Source organism: Carassius auratus, chromosome 16 (genome assembly GCF_003368295.1).
Source record: "Carassius auratus strain Wakin chromosome 16, ASM336829v1, whole genome shotgun sequence".
In the NCBI taxonomy this organism is placed as follows: domain Eukaryota; kingdom Metazoa; phylum Chordata; class Actinopteri; order Cypriniformes; family Cyprinidae; genus Carassius; species Carassius auratus.
In genome coordinates this window covers 6,226,932-6,250,665 of record NC_039258.1, presented here as the reverse complement: position 1 = coordinate 6,250,665, position 23,734 = coordinate 6,226,932, and the positions used below count along the sequence as shown (strand labels likewise).

Sequence of the window (23,734 nt, the reverse complement as noted above, 5' to 3'; positions counted from 1 at the left end):
GGGATTAAATCGATTGCTTGGGCTGTGAGGAGTAGACAAACCACAAGCAGTGCCTTACCCTTTGATGCTGCAGCTGAAACTTCAGTTTCATTTCGCCTCTGCAGAAACGCAATTACCTTGGTGGAGTCTGACAGGCTATACTGGAATGGGAACATGGGAAACATTTTCAAATTGATGTTAGGAGAACTGCAGGCACCCTTCCACCATTGACATCTGCTCTGTCTCCCCCTCTCACTACATCAAGAAGTGGCTTAACAAACAACGACCCGCAAGTCTTTTGCTCCATTTGCTGTTTCTAGTCCTTCCTTTCCATAGAATAATAGTATGATAATTAGAATAGACCAAACTGTGTTCAGTGTTGACCATGTGGGAAAAGTCATTTTAAATAAGTCAGTCTGTTCAGTACAAAGGCTGACTGCCCTGTTGCTGCTGGGGTTTAGCAAGACACATCTCTTTCCCTATGTTTTCAAAGCTAGTTAGATACTTCCTCTGAAAAAATAAAACTCATAACATCATTCTCCTAGACAGTGATGAGATAAAAATAGAGACTTTCAGAATATTTCTTTCAAAGAAACAAAGAGACTCTAGTAATCTCACGATTCTCATCTAGATTTTGAGAAAAGATCAATCATTTCTCAAACTGTGCTCAGATTAGTCCAGACCACATAAGTCTGAAATCATAAGTCTCAGATCTCAATCTGCACTCAAATATTTCTCATTAAATTCTTTCAGGGTTAAATGATCTATATTAATCCATAAAACTATATGAATTTTCTAGATAGCTCTTTATAGTTTCTACTTTATGTCAATAATTGTTACATTTTTACATTTAATATTTCAGATAAATATCTGAGGCCAAGTTGAAACTTAAATGAAGCGTACATGAACAAATCTTACCACATGTATTATTGCCCAGCGCGCTCTCTCTCTCTCTCTCTTTCTCCATATATATATATATATATATATATATATATATATATATATGTGTGTGTATTGTATATATAGTTGGATATGTATGTACAACATTATCTGCACACATACAGTATACTCATGTATGGACAATATATACTATATAGCATATCTAAACTGCCAGATTGCTTGAATCGTTGCAAAATTTAAATTATCGCCCAACTCTAATCTGCTATATAGACTATAGGACATTATAAATTAGAAACAGTAACATCATGATTTTCTATAAAGCTGCTCTGAAACTATGTACTGTACATTGTAAAAAAAAGGTACTAACTATATAAATTAATTTGCTTTCAATAATTTGATGAAACACAGTTTTACAAGAAACACAGAACAAAACATAACTGAGCAAATCTCTTTCAGAGCAACATCTGAGCAATAAACAGTTCCTCTGGGATGTATATTTACAAAAACCTCCACGCTAGCAATAAGAATTGTCATGCAGTAAGCTCCATGTGCTTGTGAAATAGTCTCATCGGATGCTCTTTAACACTCCTGTGGGTACAGCAGTCAGTACCTGCAGCTTATTCAGACAAATAAATCAATCTGTTCTTCAGGGAGCTTCATTTCTTTTGTAATGTGAGACAGGTGTGATGGAAGAGAAGACTCAGTCCATGTGGAGCACTTAAACAATGAATGACAAAGATAAAGCGAGCGGAGGAACAGTTAAAAGAAAAAAAAAACAGATAAATTCTTGTTGAGCTTAATATTCCAAACCACATGTAATAATACAGCTGTTTTTGAGCCCTATAAACCACCTCAAAGAAAGACATATGAGAAATGGAGACAGAGAGACTCGAGAAGTTAGTGTATAGTACTTCCCATTTTTCACATTGCACCCTCAGGACACACTCTCAATAATTTACCAGTCCTCACATTTACAATAACGGGTCCCTGAATAAAGACTATTTTCAATGTGGTTTTCATCATCAAGCAAACGTCTCGGATCCACATTTCATAAGCTCTGTGGAAATAGACCAATCTAAAACATGGAAACTGTCACTTAAATTATGAATATCTGAGAACTTTTGTTCAGCATTAAAAAATAAAGCCCTGAAAAATTGATGCGAGGGCTCATATCATATTTATGATTTATGCCAGGAAATTTCTTTAAAAAAAAACTACAATCAGAGATTCTGTGCACCATGTGTGTGGTTTCATCACGTCGATATCATGAAGCCTGAAGAAGAAAGGGGAGATTTTCAACAGGATAGGTACTGGATCTTCTCAGGTTTGGACAAAATGGACAACGAGGAACTCAATGAACATCCCGTGGATTATGTAAGACATTATCACTCAACGACTGACACGTTTCTAAATAGTATTAAAATTCTGGATGATACCAATAAATCAATAATTAATTTTATTTGAATGGCGGACTATAAACGACAGACACTAAAATTTTATATAACTGTATTTAGATTTTTTAATAAAACAATAAAATCTAAAATCAAACATTTTAATGGACAGTATAAAAATGGATATTCATACTGAGATTTATCATAGGCTACAATTTAATAATTGTTTTTTAAATAAGATTAATTCATTAATGTTAAATGAAAAAAATAAATAAATATATATATATATATATATATATATATATATATATATATATATATATATATATATATATATATATATATATATATATATATATAGATAGATAGATAGATAGATAGATAACTAATATAATACCAATATAGGGCAACCGATACTGGGCAACCACGTGTAAAATGAAGCTTCTTTAGTAAAAAAAACTGTTGCATTCACATTAGTTGTGTGGACTCTGTCTGTCACTCCATCTGTCCGTTCAGCTCTCACTACATTTGTGAGTAAAGATTCATTAAACTTCCAACAGGGCTGTCGTCCATTAAGCTCGGTCTCAGGATAAAGCTTGTTAACGGCTCCACGTTCTGCCGTGTTAAACACAGGCCGTACACAAAGCATTCTGCACAAGCACATGCAAATGCATGTTAAGTCATGCAAATGAGGAGCATAATTGCTGTTCTTTGTTTAAATGTGCATTTCAGGCCTCGGCGTCTCCATAGACAACAACAGAAGAGAGAGAGACAGAAAAAGAGAGTGAGAAAGAGATTTGCTCTTCATTATTCATTAGCGTATCATATGTCTGGCTAGATTTATGATGCTCCAACGGGATGAGAACAAACAAAGTGGATCCTGCCGTCACTCATGCATAACGCCCTACAAGAATAAAAATGATGGAAAACATGTAAAGTGCAGGATTTGTGCCAATACATCATTCCATTTTAACGAAAGCAATTATAGACACAGATAATGACCTACAGCCCTTAGAAACCAAAGGAGGGCTTGTGTGCTCTTAAGAAAGCTCATTTCCTCTAAGGCTGAATGTGCTTGTATTTGTCGTTAACCCCTGTTGAGGCTACGCTCTTTCCTTTGAATAGAGAAGTGCCGCGCTGGAACAAGTCAGCGTATGCTGGTCTGGTTGAGCTTAGTGGCCAATCCTGGAAAACTTCCAGCCATTCATCCGGCCCCCGGAGTCCCCGCAGGGAAATCGCTCCTCCTCCGCCAACATTCCCATGTCCCATTCAGGTGAAATGCTCCCCTCCACGTCTTGATTTTCCACTCAAGTGACTCTGTGAAGAAGTGGCACACAGAGCTGGATGGGACCCTGGCAGACCCGCTGGGCTAGTCTATGAAAGCAGACGCACACATGGGCACATGAATGCCAATGTTTTCAAACACTAAAAGATGAAGTGAAAGCAGAACTGCCCGCGTTTGGGAGAGATGAAAGGTACCTACAGCTGCGCTGCAAATTAGGTTTGGGGTTGACCCGTCTGACCGTCTGATGTGGGGGTTTGCCAATGTACCCAAACAAACACACGTACCCAACCATTGTTGTTACTGATAACTTAAAACTATAAGTAATTTTCCATAATTTAAATACAGCTGAAATAACTCAAATTAAAACAAATACGTATATTTAGGGATGTAACGATTAACAGCGAACAGGATGAAAATTGATTCGAATATGTGATCGTTGAGATGCTAAAAATATTGCGATATTCATTTAGGGTTAGGAGTTTATATGAATGTATGTCTGAGGGGAACTTACTGTCTTTAAAAAAGTTCAGATGGTATTTTTTCTTTTCATCTTGCCACTGTATAATGCATATTTAAAATTCATAAGTGCAGCACTGCTTTGTTTACAGCAGAAACCAAGAAAACATTTTAAGTGCCACCTGCTGCCAGAGAGTGAATCTGCTCCTTCGCTGTTTCATGTAGATATTTTTATGTATAGTTTCACAAAACTGAAGTCAAACTATTCTGTTTTTTATTAAAAAAGTAAAAATTATACAATCTAATTTAGATTAAAAACTGCTCAAGTTGCATGTATGCAGCATCTTTGTTTGGATCATGATTAAAATGCAGCGATTGCCTCATTTTAGATAGAAAGAGCACAGACAAAGCCTTTTTTTTTGTTTATATTAAGAGATTCATTTTATTTGTGTTACTGCTATTTAAATTTTGTCATTTAACAGATGATTTTATCCAAAGCAATAAAAACCAATAAAAAAGCAATAATATGCAAGTGTTATATTAGTATATTATTATAGTTATATTTCAATTTCACAAAGAAATGAGCAGCATTTCTATTAGCTAACCAAAATAAGTTGAAATTCAAGTTCTAAAATTACTACACTTAAAACTGAATTAAAAATAATAATTAAAATTAAATATAAATGAAAACCTTAAAATTTTACTAAAATAAAAAATTAGCTAAGTACTAAAGTACTAAAATTACTAAACCTAAAACTAAAATACAAATAATGTGAGTATATTTGATAATTAAAATGAAGCTGAAATCAATAAAAATACAAATAAATATATTTGATGAAAAATGTGAATAAATACTCAATTAAAGCTGTATAGATATAGAATTAAAAGAACTAAAAACTACAATTACAATACAATTAAAAAGAAAATGTTAAATATATGTATAAAAAACTGAACTTAAAATATTAATAAACACTATAACAGACTATAAATAAGACTGTGCCCAACCCCCCTCATACAACACGGCTCAGTCTGCATCCCTGTAGAGCAAAGACATGGCTCAGCGATCAAAGTGAAAGATTTGTCCTTTTGTTTGCATAAATGGCTACCAAAATGGGCCATATAAAGAACGCTAAGCCGACTGTGTGTTTGGGGAGGGATGGCGATTTCAAAAAGCGAACAACTTGCGAAGAAATGCCGAACAATGACTGTGAGAATCTGGAATAATCTCACTGAGCAGTCACAATGGCTTCCTTTCCTGCAGGAGAACAGAATCATGGGAAACAAGAAGCCGTCGAAGTCTACCTCAGAGTTGGTTTCATTCTCTCTCTCTTGTTTCATTCTCTTATAAGTGCATGAAGTGTGACTTCAAGACTCCTGGGCCTGTGGAGGCAGAGAATTAGATGCTGGTGTTGAGTTCTCACACTGGGATCTGAAGTATGATTAAGGAAGCCTCCATCTCTGCCCCAGTCCTCTCTTCTCTGCCCCCCATGCATCCGTTTCTTCTCTCTCCCCCTTGTTCCTCAACCACTCACTTCTTTTTTACATTCCTCTCACTTTGGCTCCGAGATATCTGACAAAAACTGTTTATGAAATTCAAGTCCTGGTGAGGCTCTAATCGAACCCTGAGTCTCCCTTCGCTTGTTTAAAGGATCTCGCTGCTGGGAGGCAGCTAGATAAGAAGCAACCACTCACACCAGCTCTCCAATCGGATTTCCAGTGATAAAGTTGTTTACCTCACTCCTCTGCTCTTTTCTCCTCTCACGCTCTGACTGAAGCTGTCTAGCCTCTAAGATGCTACAGGGAAACAGCAGCACACAAAGTTTCTCTTAAAACAAAGACTTAAGAAAGCTGTCCACAGGCTACACGTTTTCATGAAATGATAGATGGAAGTGTCTCTGGAGATGACGGATGGGTAATGGAGGTCTTGGTTTGGACGTGGAGTAGGGGAGGAAACGGTAGATGCAGGAGCGTTGGTCTACACTTGTTGCTTTGCCTTTTTGTCAGCTCTCTCTCTCATTTTCAAACTGTCCATTTCTACCTTTTATATCCATGGAACCTCTCTATTCTACAAAAACATCTTTATAGTGGGAAAAGTTCTTTAGATTATTAAAATCTATAAAAATGGTTCTTTTGAGAACTGTTCATCGCTGTGAGACCCCACATTTGGAACTTTAATTTTTAAGAGTATAATATACTCTTTCAACAGCAGTTATGATGTTTAATGTATTGCAAATCCAGTTTCTGTACAGGGAAATGATTTTTCGCATTTGTCTGTTTATTTTAAGCACCTTACTACATAAAATATGCCAGTACACACAGTAACTAATATAAGTTGTAATTAAACCTTTGTATTCCATGCAGTGTTCCAACACCTAGAGTCATATGCTGTGTGCCGGTTACATAAACGTGGGTGATGAGCCAATTACAGTGTGTAATCTAACTAGAACCTGCTGCCGTGTCGTGAGGTCTATCTCATCCAGCTCATACACACATGACTGTGACTCAGCGTGCACACACACATACTGTACACATTCACACAAGTACACACACACTAAATAGCAAGGAAAACAATACAGTATGGCTGTCACGTGTTGAAATGACACATGACCATCTGAGTCTCAAACACAAGTAGACTAGAAATTATACAATTTAACCAATATTTCCCACCATGTGAGACGTCCAACAGCTTGGTTTTTCTGACAATCTTAACTCTCTTATGATGAATTGTCTCTCTTGAAATATACTTTTCAAGCTCTCCCTAATATGGCCAACAATGATGTCCAAGACTGGACATACTGTACAAACATTATGATTTCCATCATATCTCAAATGATGTATTGTTTTTGATTGAATTGTGTGGTGGTAATTATATATATTAATGGCCGACTTCATTCAAGCATTTTATGTATTTACACATACAAATAGAGTTGGGAACCGAGAATGGTTTCTTATTCAGAACGTTTTTTGAAAAGAATCGGAACCTGTGTGCAATTTCTAAGTTTTGGTTTTGAAAACAGTTTTGGTGCGACACGTGACCAAGCGCTGTTACCAGCCTTGCTTCACTGCCTCTTTAATTACTGAGCACATCATTTCCCATGTCGGGCACTCTACAGACTTGTTTCTGCTTCCACTCAAAATAGGCATTTTCAAAATTATATAATAAATTATATGTGGGGTATTTTGAGCTGAAACTTCACAGACGCATTCTGGGGACACCATAGACTAATATTACATATTGTAAAAAGGCACACAAAAACTTTCCCAGACAGTTGCAATGTGACCTTCATATAAATAAGGGGGATGGGGTGGGGGCATTATATTTCTTTAGATAAAACTCAACCCCTGGGACATAAAAGTTGAAGAAACACCCATTTAAAAAAATCTGTATGAATCCATCCAGAAGCAAGGTTAGAACATTTAGCTATGCACTATTTAAGCAGGACATCAATTGGAGGAAGTGGACGAAAAAAAGATAGGAAGAGACAGAGGAAGTGTGTTTGTGTCAATAATGAGAAGCAGAGAGACAGCAATTATGCTAATGAAGCTTCCTCCTGGAACTGGCCACTTGCCGCATTAACGACAACCTTACTAATGGGCGCCATTAATAAGATGCTATCCTACTGGCTATCCGGGGTAAATATCTCAATCTCTGTGTGAATGGATATTAGAGGGGACAATGAAGTCACACATGTGTGTGGAGCTCAATGAATCATGTAGAGGAGTGCTATCACACCACAGCATCTTTATTTTAAAATGCCAGTATGCTTGCGGGCAAGTCGCCTTGAATAATGTTTCTACCTGGGTATTCAAGCTCACACCTATTTGTCAGTATCTCAATCTCATTCTGTTTTCTCCTTTTTTTGAGGAACTGGTGTACAGTCCATTTAACGCACAAAATTAAAATATCCAAAACTAATATTTTCCACAATACAGTCTTGATTTGTAAAAAGACATAATTTCAATCATTCACCAACCTAATGATCTTCATTCACGTAAACTACAATACCAAATACTGAGTGTACAGAAATATCTCACGGCCTTGTCTTCATTTAAATCAAATCAAATATGCTGTCTACTGTGACAAAGGTCTATTATGGGTCTATTATCTCAAATATTGATGTCTAAATGTACTTGATTAAAATGGTCTTCTATTATTTCTAATGTGAGTCAAGCTAATGCATTCAACAAAAGCTGACTGCTTTCAGAAATGTGGCAATGAGGAAATAAAGAAAGAAAAGGATGGGGGAGAAAGTGGGAGTGGGAGAGAGAAACAGAGACTAATGCTGTAGAAAAGGTCTACAGGACCCTGTAACGAGACCATTAAAAGCTCTCCTAAGTTTTATAATTTGTCCTATTAATATTGAACACCTCCATCAAAGGACGCTAGAGTTCTAACAAAAAGCAGTATAATTTTCAAATGAACATACAACTATTTACGACCTCTTAATTATCCCTGCAAAACTTTGCCATATTTAGCTAATGCCTAACTCTCCTTCATGGCTAAATTGTTTGTAAAAAGAAAAAAAAAAAAAACACATTCCACACCTAATAGCAAATTGATCTTTACAGTATTGCACACCTTTTCTATATATTCCTCCAGCAAGGAGAATATATTTGCCTATCGTTTTAAGAATTAATGTATTAGGCCTTTAACTTTTGCCAGAAAAAAACTCAGACAGCACACTTCATTTAACATGTATTAAAGAGGGGAGAGAGAGCAGCGTGTTATTTATCTTCATTCTACAGAGAGCGGGATTAGTCAGGATTGATGTGCGTTTGCCTTCGGGAGCACTGGCAGCACAACAAGCTTTGAATAATAGCAAAAACCAGCAGGAAGAGCAAGTGATTCACAGCGAGTGGAGACCATGTGCTGGGGAGAAATGGAGGGGAGGTGGGATGTTTCTTCACGGAGCGGGATGCATCAAACTAAGGGGGAAGCTTTCACTTAGCCCAGGGTCTTGGTCTGGGCCTGAGGAGGATTTCAGGACGAGCCACTGGGCTTGCATCAGCCACTTCGCCCCACGGACCAATTCTGAAGAGCTAATTCTCCTCAACTCTGTCTATTCCTTTCTCTGCTTATTCATCACACAGTATGGTGATTGGCAAGTGTGCTCTGCACCCGTCTGCCTTTGTTTCCTTTCATTAAACACACTCATCCTGCTTTTGCAGAGGCTGGTGGATTCAATAATGAATACGCCAAGTGTTTCTCTAGCATGATTGCAAGAGGGATCAATAGCCCTTCAGACATATAAAGAGGAGAGAGATTACCACCATCTTTCCAGTGGCAGGTAACATCACCAATCAGGCTCCACGCCACTCACTATTTTCATCAAGGACATTTATTTGATTATGCCGTACTAACACTCATCATTTGAATCTGCCACTGTCAAACTAATGCTAACTTTCAAAGTTGATCCAAAACTGTGTAAATACTTTCTTAAAATATATATACTCTTCCACTAAATTATTTCTATGACTGAAACAAAAGGCAGGTTTAGCACATTAAAATGTCTTTCTTTATCATTTGGCTGGCTCACCAAAATCGTGCTAGGCCTCTCTGATGACTACAACTGCTTTTGTTTCCTCTAAAACAGCTATCTGTCTCATTCTCTGTTCTAGCAATTAAGGCGGAGGCCCTTTGATCCGGCCATTACCGCGTGAAACAATTAGTCAGCACCCAGAAACAATTCAGGTGAGAATTGATCTGCCAGGCACAGCTACAAAGTAGAAACAAGGTCTTTAATTCTTTTAATTAAACCGAGGGCAAAACCTTTTTTGTGTTCTCGTTATCGATATTGCAGAGCATGGTGGTACTGGAGCAAGGCTAAGTGGGGTTGACTCTAAACACCATCAGCATATTCCCTCACTGACACTGAGGTTACATACAGGTAATGACCCTGGAGGAGACAGCAGAAATTAACTAAGGAGTGAGGGAGGGAGGGAGGAGGGAGGAGGGAGGTGATAGAGCTGGAGAGAGGATACAGCTGTGTACTGAAAAAAAAGCTGGTAGCTTAGCTGGTAATCAGCTTAAATAACATTTTTATTACTTATTATTATCTTATTACTAGTATAATGAAAGTTTTGGATAGTTTCATGCTACTTTTCACTGGTCAATGCACAGCTAATCTACCTACAACAATAACCAGACTAACAAGTTTGTGTCGGTGAGACCAGTTAAGAGTTTAAGCTGGTCCAAACTGATCGAAGCATTATTTCTCAGCATGCACATATACTTGACAATGAACAGAGGTTAATGTAAATACTTTAAACCATGATAAAATCTGGGTATTCTTAAGAGGCATTTACAATAAGCAATTTGTAGCAACAAAGCAACAGAAAATATTTCCTTTTTAATGAGAGTTTTGAAATGAATTAGGAATTTAAACAGTAAACAGGAAATTAAATTGCTATTAAAATTTGAATATAGGGAAGGAGAATAAAAACGGAAAAAAATCTTAAATGGATGGATGGAGACAGACAGATAAAGACAGACATGGTTAGATTAATAAACATTGTTAGAGAAGTCGATGGATAAAAAGACAGACAGACAGACGGATGAAGAGAGAGAGATGGTTAGAGGAGAAGATGGAAAAAAATACAGACAGAGATGGATGGATGGATGGATGGATTATGAAAATACAGAAACAGACAAATGGATGAATAGATAAATGGTTAGAAGAGTAGATAAATGAAAAGACAGACAGATGGATAGATAGACAGATAAATAGATAGATGGATTGACTGATTCACTTTTGTGGAACAGAATGGAAGAATAATTTGTCTTCAAAGATGCATTATTATTGAATTTGTTTGAATTGCTATTTAGTAACTTCTTATTCATGTTTATACAATTTCCATTTCAGGATTCTATGGCAAATTCAATTTAAATTCTCACTCATGAATTGAAATGGAGTCAATTCTTCAATTATGAATTCTGCTCACCCCTGGTAGGAACAACTAATCTTTCTCCATACTCCGTTCCACACTTGAAATTTACAGTACTACGTACTACAAACACCTAAGATGTCACAAATCTTGACATGAGGATATTGGCTTATTCTATAATTCTTTGGAATTCCCATGGTCTCTTCAAATGGGGTTTGACACAGTCATCCCATCATCTTGTCTTCAACCTCACAGAGTGTCATGGGGTAGCAATGGTCACAGAGGACTGTCACGGTGCATTAGCATTCGTCTACTGCCCTCCTGGCCTGGATTCACCCCTCTGCAGGAAGGTGAGGAGCTTTTATGCTGCTCCTGTCAGTCTGTGGAGCCTCTCTGTCCTGTTCAGCCACAACAGATCTCTCATCTCCAAGTCATGGATATTAACCTCCAGCTTCACGCCTATTTCTCACCCTAAAGAGTGAGTGACGTCCTAGGGCTGGTAGTTTTCAGTGCCCGGACCCAGACAGTCAGAACAATGATGGAGTGCAGAAAAGAGGGAAAAGAAAATAGTACGGCTAATGAAATGCTGTTTAAGGGCCTGAGAAGATGGACAGAAAGAAATGGACGGAAAAGCTTGAGCCTGTTGCATTTGAAAATAAACATAATCTGCTTTCTTTAATTAATTTATCGAAAGCAGAACAGGAAAGCGTGTTTTTAAATGACCCTACATGTTATAGGCATATGTGTAATCCTGGAAGAAAAACACTTTCGGTCCATCTGCTGTGATTCCAGACCAGCTGTGTGGCACGTTGATGGGCGAGAGATTTTAAAGCAAATCCCAGAGGTGCCAGCCTCACCCTGGCAAACCGGATTACAGAGATTTGATTGGATTTGCCCTCATCCTGTTGAAACACCATTAATGCAACTCCAGATTTAATTCACCCCCTCTCAAATTAGACAAGGTTTTCATCTAAAGCCTTCCTGCGTACTAATAAGTCAAAACTGGATATCCACAACAGCAATCTATAGCTTTCTTTTGCGAGAATACATTAAAATTATTATCTCACGACATGCCTTTCTCCTGCTTTGACAGTTTGTTTACAGATATTCCACTGCTCGATATTATTCGGTTCCACACACATCAATGTCTGAAGCAGACAAGAATAGATTGGAATCGTCTGTCCCGAATACATTTCACTGCCTATTTCAATAACAGCTCTCGCTGACGGCTTTTTTCCCTCTCTCGGCCGAGTGTTTGCTAAAAAGATCAATTTAACAGTCACTTGAAAGAATATTTTATCTAATTTAAAGCAGATTGCAGACCCATGCTTGTCTGTGCTTATTGATCTGAGGAAAAAGAAAGTGGCAAGGTGGAAAGGGCAACAAACGTGCTCAGTTCCAGCTGAACATGACGTTACTATAATGTATTCACAAGGCTTTCCTTTTAAGTATACTTCACAATGTTGTATATAATTTACCTTGAAGGTGGTGCTGCATTCATTCATAGTAGCTCATTTAAAAACTCCTATTAACTGTAAATGAGCTTAATTGAATGGCAAAATCAAGCATTCATATGACAAAAATACATATATATATATATATATATATATATATATATATATATATATATATATATATATATATATATATATATATATATATATATTAGCAACTTTCCAACATGGGTGCTATGAATGATGGGATTTTCTAAGGACGCTAAAGCAGGCACGTCCTGATTTTGCCAAGTCCTCGTTGTCCTGAGACCAATATTTTTTTATGATGACCCTGGGACTACAACTGCCTCAGCCAATCAAAGTTTATGACGTCATCACTATGCGCGCAGTGCAGAGTCCGCCAAAATAACAGTAACGCCCCTCTTACAAATTCAAAGAAAAGAAAAACGGTCCTGCATCTGCAAGCACCGTGATACCAGAGAAGATAGCAAGTAAAAAGGTAAGACCACAACTTTTTAATTTCTCGTATAAATTTATATCAGTATATTAATGATAGTACAATTCATATTTATTTTTAGATTATTTTTACCACCGAAGTTTTAACGTTAGTTTGCATTGGAAAGTTAGCCTAAATAAAACAGTCTGATAAATGTTGTTTTTACATTTATTTCATTTTTTTATTTTGTCCCAAACTATAAAAAGGCTGTGATTAAATAGTGGCCGTATTGCGATCTTATTTTCTGCCGGTTTAGCGCTCGGACTGCCGCCACCACAAATTTTCTTAATATTTCTCTCGTTAACATGTAAAGTTACATCACTGTGCCATTGTCCATTTCCGTTTCGTTGCATCCAGTAACATTCAAAGACAAACGTCCGAAATGCGGAACAAAACAGCGCTAGTTTGCTCGCCGCACGGACCATTCAGCTCGGTCCACCATCAGACAGTACTGCAATTCGCTGCGAGATCCAGGTAGAAGCGATTTATTACTAATCTATTACTGTAATAATCCGTGATCACTGATTTATTCTGTTACATATGAATATGATGACCTCAAGTCATCACTGATTTATTCTGTTACATATGAATATGATGACCTCAAGTCATCACTGATTTATTGTTACATATGAATATGATGACCTCAAGTCATCACTGATTTATTCTGTTACATATGAATATGATGACCTCAAGTCATTACTGATTTATTCTGTTACATATGAATATGATGACCTCAAGTCATTACTGATTTATTCTGTCAAATATGAATATGATGACCTCAAGTCATCACTGATTTATTGTTACATATGAATATGATGACCTCAAGTCATCACTGATTTATTGTTACATATGAATATGATGACCTCAAGTCATTACTGATTTATTCTGTCAAATATGAATATGATGACCTCAAGTCATTACTGATTTATTGTTACATATGAATATGATGACCTCAAGTCATTACTGATTTATTCTGTCAAATATGAATATGATGACCTCAAGTCATTACTGATTTATTCTGTTACATATGGATATGATGACCTCAAGTCATTACTGATTTATTCTGTCAAATATGAATATGATGACCTCAAGTCATCACTGATTTATTGTTACATATGAATATGATGACCTCAAGTCATTACTGATTTATTCTGTCAAATATGAATATGATGACCTCAAGTCATTACTGATTTATTCTGTTACATATGGATATGATGACCTCAAGTCATTACTGATTTATTCTGTCAAATATGAATATGATGACCTCAAGTCATCACTGATTTATTCTGTTACATATGAATATGATGACCTCAAGTCATTACTGATTTATTCTGTTACATATGAATATGATGACCTCAAGTCATTACTGATTTATTGTTACATATGAATATGATGACCTCAAGTCATCACTGATTTATTGTTACATATGAATATGATGACCTCAAGTCATTACTGATTTATTCTGTCAAATATGAATATGATGACCTCAAGTCATCACTGATTTATTCTGTTACATATGAATATGATGACCTCAAGTCATTACTGATTTATTCTGTTACATATGAATATGATGACCTCAAGTCATTACTGATTTATTGTTACATATGAATATGATGACCTCAAGTCATCACTGATTTATTGTTACATATGAATATGATGACCTCAAGTCATCACTGATTTATTCTGTCAAATATGAATATGATGACCTCAAGTCATCACTGATTTATTCTGTTACATATGAATATGATGACCTCAAGTCATTACTGATTTATTCTGTTACATATGAATATGATGACCTCAAGTCATCACTGATTTATTCTGTTACATATGAATATGATGACCTCAAGTCATCACTGATTTATTCTGTCAAATATGAATATGATGACCTCAAGTCATTACTGATTTATTCTGTTACATATGAATATGATGACCTCAAGTCATTACTGATTTATTCTGTTACATATGAATATGATGACCTCAAGTCATCACTGATTTATTGTTACATATGAATATGATGACCTCAAGTCATCACTGATTTATTCTGTCAAATATGAATATGATGACCTCAAGTCATCACTGATTTATTGTTACATATGAATATGATGACCTCAAGTCATTACTGATTTATTCTGTTACATATGAATATGATGACCTCAAGTCATCACTGATTTATTCTGTTACATATGAATATGATGACCTCAAGTCATCACTGATTTATTCTGTTACATATGAATATGATGACCTCAAGTCATCACTGATTTATTCTGTCAAATATGAATATGATGACCTCAAGTCATCACTGATTTATTCTGTCAAATATGAATATGATGACCTCAAGTCATCACTGATTTATTGTTACATATGAATATGATGACCTCAAGTCATCACTGATTTATTGTTACATATGAATATGATGACCTCAAGTCATCACTGATTTATTCTGTTACATATGAATATGATGACCTCAAGTCATCACTGATTTATTGTTACATATGAATATGATGACCTCAAGTCATCACTGATTCATTCTGTTACATATGAATATGATGACCTCAAGTCATCACTGATTTTTTGTTACATATGAATATGATGACCTCAAGTCATTACTGATTTATTGTTACATATGAATATGATGACCTCAAGTCATTACTGATTTATTTTAGATTGCTTCGGGGATACCGCGGCGGAGTAATCCAGTACCTTTGTGATTCTTCATTGACATAAACAGAGAGAAGTAGTTCCGGCTACAATGTTCTTCCGCACAACGCAAGCAGTTCTGTTTATTAACCGCTAGAGCGTCAAAAGTTCCCTACTGCAGCTTTAAATGTATTTCAACTTTCAGTTCACTGTAACATCTTGGAATCCAAAATTCCAGATGGATCTAAGATATTACAGTTTGCTCAAAAAAACTTTTCCTCATGATTATATAATGACCTATACAATATAATGAGATAAGATCTATCATTAAAAACTGTCTGTTACTTCTGTATTTAAAGGGCACCAAGTGACCAAGAGCACACAATGGAAGGTATGATTTCACTTAAGGGGGATTGCTTCTCCATAACCTACATGATAAGCAACTTATTTTACAGCATGTTGTTATAAAAATACCTTTACAATGTATTCAGATCTGCATTTCCCATATTTATTGTTAATGAAAATTAGTGTGGTTGCAAAATGTGTCATTTATTAATTATTATTCATCTGCGTAGATAAGACATTAAGGTGTCTCCAAAACAAGAGCCCAATATTCACATTAGGAAGTGTGGGGCCATATGACATTCAAGTGAACAGTTTGAACATTTTAATGAGGGATGAGCAAGTTTCTGACGAGGTAAATTATTATCCGTTATAAATTCTTACACTTATTTTCTGTCACGTATTCCCTACCACCAAAACAAGCCACCATGGCCTACTTCTAGAATTTAGCCTTCAAACATGTTTTCTGTTCTACTCGTCCACTGGAGTTCTGTATATTTTTAACTAAATATTTTTTTACAAAATGTATTTGCTTGCCGGGTTAGGTTTTTTTTTCTACATAGTTAAAGAGTATGAAAAAGGACTAGTGATATAAATGATTCACAACATTTCTGTGTGACAAAAAAATAGAGCAGTTATTTTTTTTTACTTATTTATTTTAAATCTCACATTTGTCCTTGAAATATTCAGGTCATGATATCCTTAGCAAGGTAAGTGAAATTTTATCAGCAATATCTTGAAGAGTACACCTAAATAAGCATAATATTAATAATAAAATAGAAATTAATGATACACATACGAATATAATTTTAAAACTGTACAGTTCAGCTTGATTTGTAACGTTAATATATTCAACTCTGTTGAAATGGAAAACAATATTTTGTTTTGCCTTAAAACAGGATCGCCCAGGTGTTGTACATATCAATTGTCAGGCACTCACGAAAATACTGGATGGATCTAAAAGGGCAAAGAGCCACTATTTTCTCAAGGTATATCACTGTTATTTATTTATTTATTTATTCTTTTTTAGGTATTATATTAATGAATAGCTTCTAGGCTAATCAAAGCATCCTGATTCTGTAGATGATTGTCACATGCACTTCTCTAAATCAACAGAACAACATTTTGGAAAGGGCAACAGAGGTGTTTGGAGTGTATCTCGAGAATGGCAATCACTGGAGCTTTTTTGTGAGTCAAACCTTTTTGAGGATAAAACATTTTCGCGTGTGGATTCTATTTTATTCTTGCCTAAAAAAAAATGACATATAGCCCCCATATAGGATCACTCATTTTAATAGATATGTCTACCTCTGCTAGCATAGAGCATAGACATAATGTGCAACATAGTTCAGGTATATTCAGTGTTTCCCACAGCCTTACACTCTATTCGTGGCGGCACTCCGCAAATTCATTTTCTGCCAACAGGACACGCTTTAATAGCAGGAGAGGTAGAAGTTTCACCGGTAACGGCTCCAGTAACAGCAGCTCTGAGCTCACAAATGCTGCGGGAAACCCTGACATTTCTAAACTTTCAAGGAAAAAAAAAAACTAATATATATTATTACATGTTCAAATTATGAATAAAATTTTCATATTATTATAAGCTACACCACACATTAATCCTTTTGTTCCCCTTAAATGTTCCTGGTAATTAAAATTACTAGGTCAGTTTAGCCCCCCTTGGCTTCAAACTCTTAAGGCATTGTCTTCAATTGGTCTGGGAGGGTCACTTACCTGCTGAGTTTACCAACACACCTGATTACAATTTTCTTGTATGCCTAGTGAGACCTTAATTAGCAGGTTCTTGTGTATTTAATTGTCCAAACATGCAGTCCTGAAATGCTCAAAGTTCCATGCTCCAACATACAATTAAACTCACAAGAACCAGGTGCATTATTTCATGTTATCTATATCAAATGTCTATATCATATCTATTCAAATGAGAGATCCTATATGGGGGCTATAAAATGTTTGTCATTCTTTGGTTTGCCAATGAATTTCAGAGGGCTGGTGGCTTCATTACCTCCTTCCAGTGCCCTGTAATACAACAAGAAAGAATGCGCCTGGTTCTTGTGAGTTTTATTGTATGTTAGAGCTAAACTTTGCAGGAAAGCGGTTCCTTTGGAGACCTCTGCTCTTAGGTGTTAGGATCATATAAACTGGTGCAATTTCCTGCTGGTGTGAGTTGTTGGAGCATGGCACTTTGAGCATGTCAGGACTACATGTTTTGCCATAAGGCAGAGTGAATGGTATTGCAATAATTGTCTTATGGTTATTATAACTTCATATATTTCTGTTTTAGCATTGCAATGTTGACAGAAGGTGCATCACCTACTTTAACTCACTTGGAGAGACAGAGTGGCAATGCCAAGCAATTGCTCAGCACTGGTCGTAAGTATTCATTGTTTTGTTTAAAAGTCTACTTTAAGTGCCAATTTATCTAAAATGGCAGTACCTGCTAGTACTATAATTAATTTTCCAGCTGACCCGATTTCTAATCAAATGCCTCACATCCACAACTCGCATAGTATCCAGTATACAGTCCCACTGTTGCACAATTAGTTCCCGTGACTAGCACAAGTACTCCTCACTGTATCTTAAGTTTGTTATTAGGACACACAAAAAAGAGTAGATTATGACAAAATGTTTATTTTGAAATTAATTGTTGGAATTGTATGCTAGTGGCAATTGTGATTTTGTTGATTACAGTGCATTTGCAGCCTCAAGGGGAGTAAAAGGAGAGTGGGACCTCAAAACCACAAAACATAATTTGCAAACCGATTCAGTGTCATGTGGTATCCACACACTTGCAGTAAGTTATCAAGCATAGATCATTGCATGCATGTTTTTTAAACAAATTAAATTTAAACTTATTATCATACATAATCTTCCTTTGTACATGGTTTTATTAAAGTGCCAATAATTGTCAGATTCTGTAGTGACAGATAGGTTTCTCTCTATCTTATTTTTATTCTTTAAAAATGTTTGTCTTCCTTTAAGTTTGCCACTGAATTTCTGAAGGCTGGTGGCTTTATAACCTCCTTCCAGTGCCCTGTAATACAACAGGAAAGAATGCGCCTGTCCTCACTTTTGTTTGAATCTTTAGGTATGTGCCTTATTGATGGAAATGTTTTAAATGGGTATTATTATACATTTAAAAGTTCTGAGATTTGGCCCCTTGCCATATTTATTGCTCATTTAAAACTGTTGTTGAAGGATACTGGGTAATCAGATCCTCCATTGTCAGTCAAATAAGTAAAGTAACAGGCCACTGTTGAATAAGTAAATGTATATTTATTCAATCAAAATAAATAAATAAAAATCTATAAACCAAAGTGCATGCAAGCAAAAAAATTATAATTAATAAACACTTTTTTTTGTATATGTTTACAGATCGAACCAAAAAATGTGGAATTTGTGCCAAAAATATTTCAGGAAGAAAGAAAGTAAGTGCATTTATGTATGTATATGTATATATAAGTTATTTATTTTTTGTATATTTTTGCTGTCGTTTTAGGGCCACAAATCTACTTATAACTTTGCTACATTTGTTTGCCATTTATACCTTCATTACCTCGATTAACTGAATTGAACTCATCAAAGCTGTAGTTTTGCACAGTTATGTGGGATAGCTTTAAATAGTCTCTCTTATGGCACTAGGACACATATATCTCAAACTTTACGAAAATCAGGCAAATACATTTTTAAGTTAAGGTTCCGTATTTCTGCTGATGTAAGTTGAATAAAAAAATCATAATATGCTTCTGGTAGCTGTGCTGTAAATAAGTATATTACACATAACCCTTTCACAAGCTCGCCTTCCGAAAATTGGACCCTTGACATATTTCTTGCTCATTTAATACTATTACTTTCCATTATTTGTGAATTAAATGTGTATTTACTGTATGCATATGGATTCACACTGTATGAAAGTTTAAAGTCAGATGATCAGTGGGTTGAGTTAAGTGTATTGACTGGGTAATTTGGGTCAATGTATAGAATATAATTTTTTTAAGCATTTACTGTATTAAAACCTTATCAACAGATTGTTAAAATAATCTATATTAGCAGCCTTATATATATATACACATCCCTATTGTATATGTGATTTCACTGTATTTTGTTTTAACAGATGGCATGTACCTGTGGGGCAGTGCTGCATGTACTGTGTGCAGCCACACCCATGTGCTACATATGTCAAGGTAAAACTGTATTTGAATTGTCTCATCACGCATGCACATACGGTACATTAAGCAATCTCCTTTGTCCTGTTATCAATGCACATACAATGAGGGTATGCATGGTTCCCTAACAAGTGGCAAATGTGGTTTGATTGTCTGTTTAATGAGTAAATCTAAGAAGTAATGTCATAACAGAAGTGAACTCTACTGCATGGCTCTTTTATCTCAACAAATGAAAATGTAACGCAAAAATGCAATTAGTATTTTTTATTCACATAGGCTTTGCTCACTCACTCATTCCAGTAACATTAAACACCAAAAAGGTTTTGCACTCATCTTGTTTTCTTTATGACTGTAGTGATGTTTTTATGCACTAGTCATAAGCACATTTGTTGTAGGTGATGTCACAAAATTTTGTGTATAACTTTCTATACAGAAGACAGCAACCCATTGGCCCAAATCTCTTTGCCTGCATCAGATACTGCAGCACACGCAGGTAATTATATATTATATTAATGACTTTTTTGTTATTGACTGGTTGGATCTCTTGCACCAGTTGTAATGAAGTCTCATTTAGATTATCTCTCACATTTATGTATTCTGTTTAACACAGCTGACCCAGACGTGTTAGTTGAGACCTCTGGATCTGATGAAGGCTCTGCACTACAACAGGGTAACTTTTCTAATTCTTGCATTTGGCAGACCTAACTGAACTTTGGCTAAACCTCTTTTGCACTATTACAGTCACTTCACCTGGGATAGCCATTTTCCAAATTAGTTTTCAATTCATATTCGATGAGTCAGTGTAAACACTATGCAGATTTGCAGGCCAAAACAAGGCCCTAGTTCTCATATATGGTCTGTTTGTTGTTATTTTCTCTAGTGGTCAACCGATATATCAGTCGATATTTGTCATTTTTCATATCAGAAATCATGTCAGAAAAGGAGTGTCTGAGTTTAGTTTGTTTGTGTTAGACACAAGTATTGTTTGTTTAGAAACAGGTGTTGTTAGCTAGTAATCACACATATTCTGACATATTTTTGAACAGAAGAGAAAGTTATATCCATGTTGGAGGCCATAGGTAAACCTGTGGCCTGTTGCAGCGAGGAAGAGATGGAGGAAACCAAGGAGGAAGAGAGGCATAAGCACAATGGAGAAAGACATAGGGAACACGAGGGAGTGCAGGAAAAAGAAAAGAAAGTGTATAAAGTTTTAGGAAGGCTAACAGCACAAGGAAAGACCTACCAGGTAGATGAAGATGAGCTGAAGAGAAGAGTCAAAGGAGAAAACATGTCCACAAACATGTTCAGAGCGTTAATAAGGGTTTGTATTGCTTACATTTACGTATAAAAGCACAAAAGTAGTTATAAGATGTAGTGGCCAAATAAAATAGTTTAAGGGCTGCAAGTTAATAAGAAGCATAAATATCACTGTTTTTTAAACGCAAGGTGCATCATCTTGGATTATTAGTGGTCACAAATCATACACAGTTTGCCACATTGCCTCTTATGGCTATTTATAGAATACATGAGTGATATTTAGAAAGCTCTCTGCTCACATGCTTTGCATCTGTGACACTGTACTTGTTTATGCATAGGTTGGCAAAAAAGATGTTCCACCCAATGTGCTGCAGCAGCCTAGAAAGGCAAAGACAAAGGTGACGATATTCAGCACTTTACAGAGGGAGAGGCGGAAGACCTTGCCAAGGGGTTTGGAATGGCACTGACCAAACATGTGCCAAAAGACCAACTACTTTCTGGGATACCTGAAGAGGACATCCCAGCAACACTGTAAGTATGTCTGTGTAAGCTCTCTTTCTTCCTCTGTTTGGTATCATGTCTTATAATATATTGGTGGCTGCACCTTTATTTATTGGCTATGAGGAAAACATCCAGGAGTGAGTTAAGATGTGACACTGTATATCAGTATTTATTTTCCCAAAGAAATATGAATTATTTATTGTATTCAGCCTGACATCCTTTTTGAAAAATAATGATTTTTAAACTTATGTCTGCTTTGCTGAACATTTAAATACATTTTAAGGATTGGGCATCTTGAATGTTGTTTTAATGTACGACCAATGGCAAAAGTTCCTTGGTTTTAAGGGCCATATTTACTAAGGGTTTAGCGCAAACCCTCTTTTGGCAATAAAATCTTACTGAATTTAAGTTTTTATTAGCACACAGTGAAAAAATAGCACTTTTTGTAGATGTTTTAGTTGTTTGTTAAAATTAACTGGCCTAATGTGCATTTTATTCTTACATTACCATTGTACAAACCTTTTTAGCCTGTCAACTAGTCCCTGTATCAAGAAGTCAGTTAATCAACTAGAGCAAAAAATGTAATGTCTTTTGTGATTTATAACAGAAAAGTGATGATAGCAGCTCAAGTAACATGTACATTTAAATATTGTTTTGCAGGAGAACCATTGAACAAATGAAGCTTAATGTGCAAAACCTTGGCCCTGAATCAGAGCTGGATTTGGCCACTCACCGCTTTGGACCTACAGCCGCTGATTTTTTCTTTTCCTTTTTAGAGGACTGTATGAAAAAAACTCAGCACCCATAAGGGGCACACATATACTAATGTGGAAGTCACATCATACAAATCAGTTCAGATTTGTAAACAAAAACAGGAAAGTTCAGATTACTTGATCATAATTTGATTTTTATTTCATTCTAGACCAATACAAAATACAAAGTTTTATTTTTTTATAGTAAATATATATTGGATTACTGAAGGTAACGGAGATGTATTAGATAACAAATACAAAGTTTGATAAAAATGGCAAAAATATGCACTTGAATAAAACATTTCTTTTAAACTTTATTTGAATTACTTTTTTGGCCCACTGTTTGCTCTGCGTTTTCTTCTTGACTTAACAGGAAAACTTGATGTGACAGATGTCCTTGTTTTTGAGTTAGTTTCTCTGTCTGTCTTTCTTTTTCTTGTTGCAAACAGTGGATGTATTTAACGTGACATGTCCGCATCACAAAGTCTCCCAAATCCATTAATGTTCATACTTTCTTCTTTTGTTTGCACTTCTAGTTCATTCACTTTATGGGCAATATCCTCTGGAATTCTCTCCCATGTCTGTAGAATCTTCAGTACGCTTTCCAGTTTCCTGATAGTTGTACGACGCATATCTTCATATGCACTTTCATTCTCAGTTTCATTTTGTATCGGCTCTACTGAATTGTTCATAGAACTTCTTGATTTTGTCTCAATCACCTCATTCAAAAGTCCCTTCACAAGCAGTAGACAAGCACATTTTTTATGGTATGAGAAAGTACAGCAGTCACATATACTTGTCACAATACACGGTTTTGATGCTGCTCTTCCAAATAAGCTTTCAATGTTTTTTGAGGCTTTGCAGTAATGCTATACTTATTTGTTCGAATCAAGTTATTGGCATGGGCCTGCAGTTGTGTGTCCATGATATATGTAAAGATCTGTCATCTGAAATATCTTATTCAAGACAGAACTAAAATAAACTTATAAATTTAAAATAACATATTGCTGATACTGTAAAGTGTATGTAAACTTTTGACCTGAAGAGGCCAACAATTTAAATAACCTTTATTAATCATTATAAAACATGTAATGCTTAATAGATCACTATATATATATATATATATATATATATATATATATATATATATATTTACATAGATAGAAATATGAGATGTGTTTATTAACTTATTTAACATTATGTAATTATGTAATA

At 35.6% G+C, this 23,734-nt stretch overlaps 2 protein-coding genes across 2 annotated transcripts in view; one reads left to right on the top strand and one right to left on the bottom strand.

The window, feature by feature from the left end:
• Window positions 1-23,734, bottom strand: part of LOC113115923 (neural-cadherin) — a 119,660-nt gene that overhangs the window by 63,203 nt on the left and 32,723 nt on the right. The gene's annotated exons all lie outside the window — the stretch shown is intronic.
• On the top strand, window positions 12,761-22,836 carry LOC113115924 (uncharacterized). The gene is made up of 15 exons (XM_026283656.1): window positions 12,761-13,320; window positions 15,843-15,874; window positions 16,516-16,535; window positions 16,725-16,814; window positions 16,942-17,013; window positions 18,128-18,216; window positions 18,535-18,637; window positions 18,826-18,931; window positions 19,219-19,271; window positions 19,958-20,027; window positions 20,443-20,502; window positions 20,620-20,679; window positions 21,056-21,330; window positions 21,605-21,797; window positions 22,428-22,836. The coding sequence occupies exons 1-14, from the start codon at window positions 13,229-13,231 to the stop codon at window positions 21,731-21,733; spliced, it is 1,251 nt and encodes a 416-aa protein (XP_026139441.1). The 5' UTR covers window positions 12,761-13,228; the 3' UTR covers window positions 21,734-21,797; window positions 22,428-22,836.

Coding starts and splice junctions, on each gene's coding strand:
- LOC113115924 (XM_026283656.1), top strand. CDS start 13,229: ATGCGGAACAAAACAGCGCTAGTTTGCTCGCCGCACGGACCATTCAGC. Junction 13,321..15,842: donor CAATTCGCTGCGAGATCCAG/GTAGAAGCGATT, acceptor CTGTATTTAAAG/GGCACCAAGTGACCAAGAGC. Junction 20,503..20,619: donor AGATACTGCAGCACACGCAG/GTAATTATATAT, acceptor TGTTTAACACAG/CTGACCCAGACGTGTTAGTT.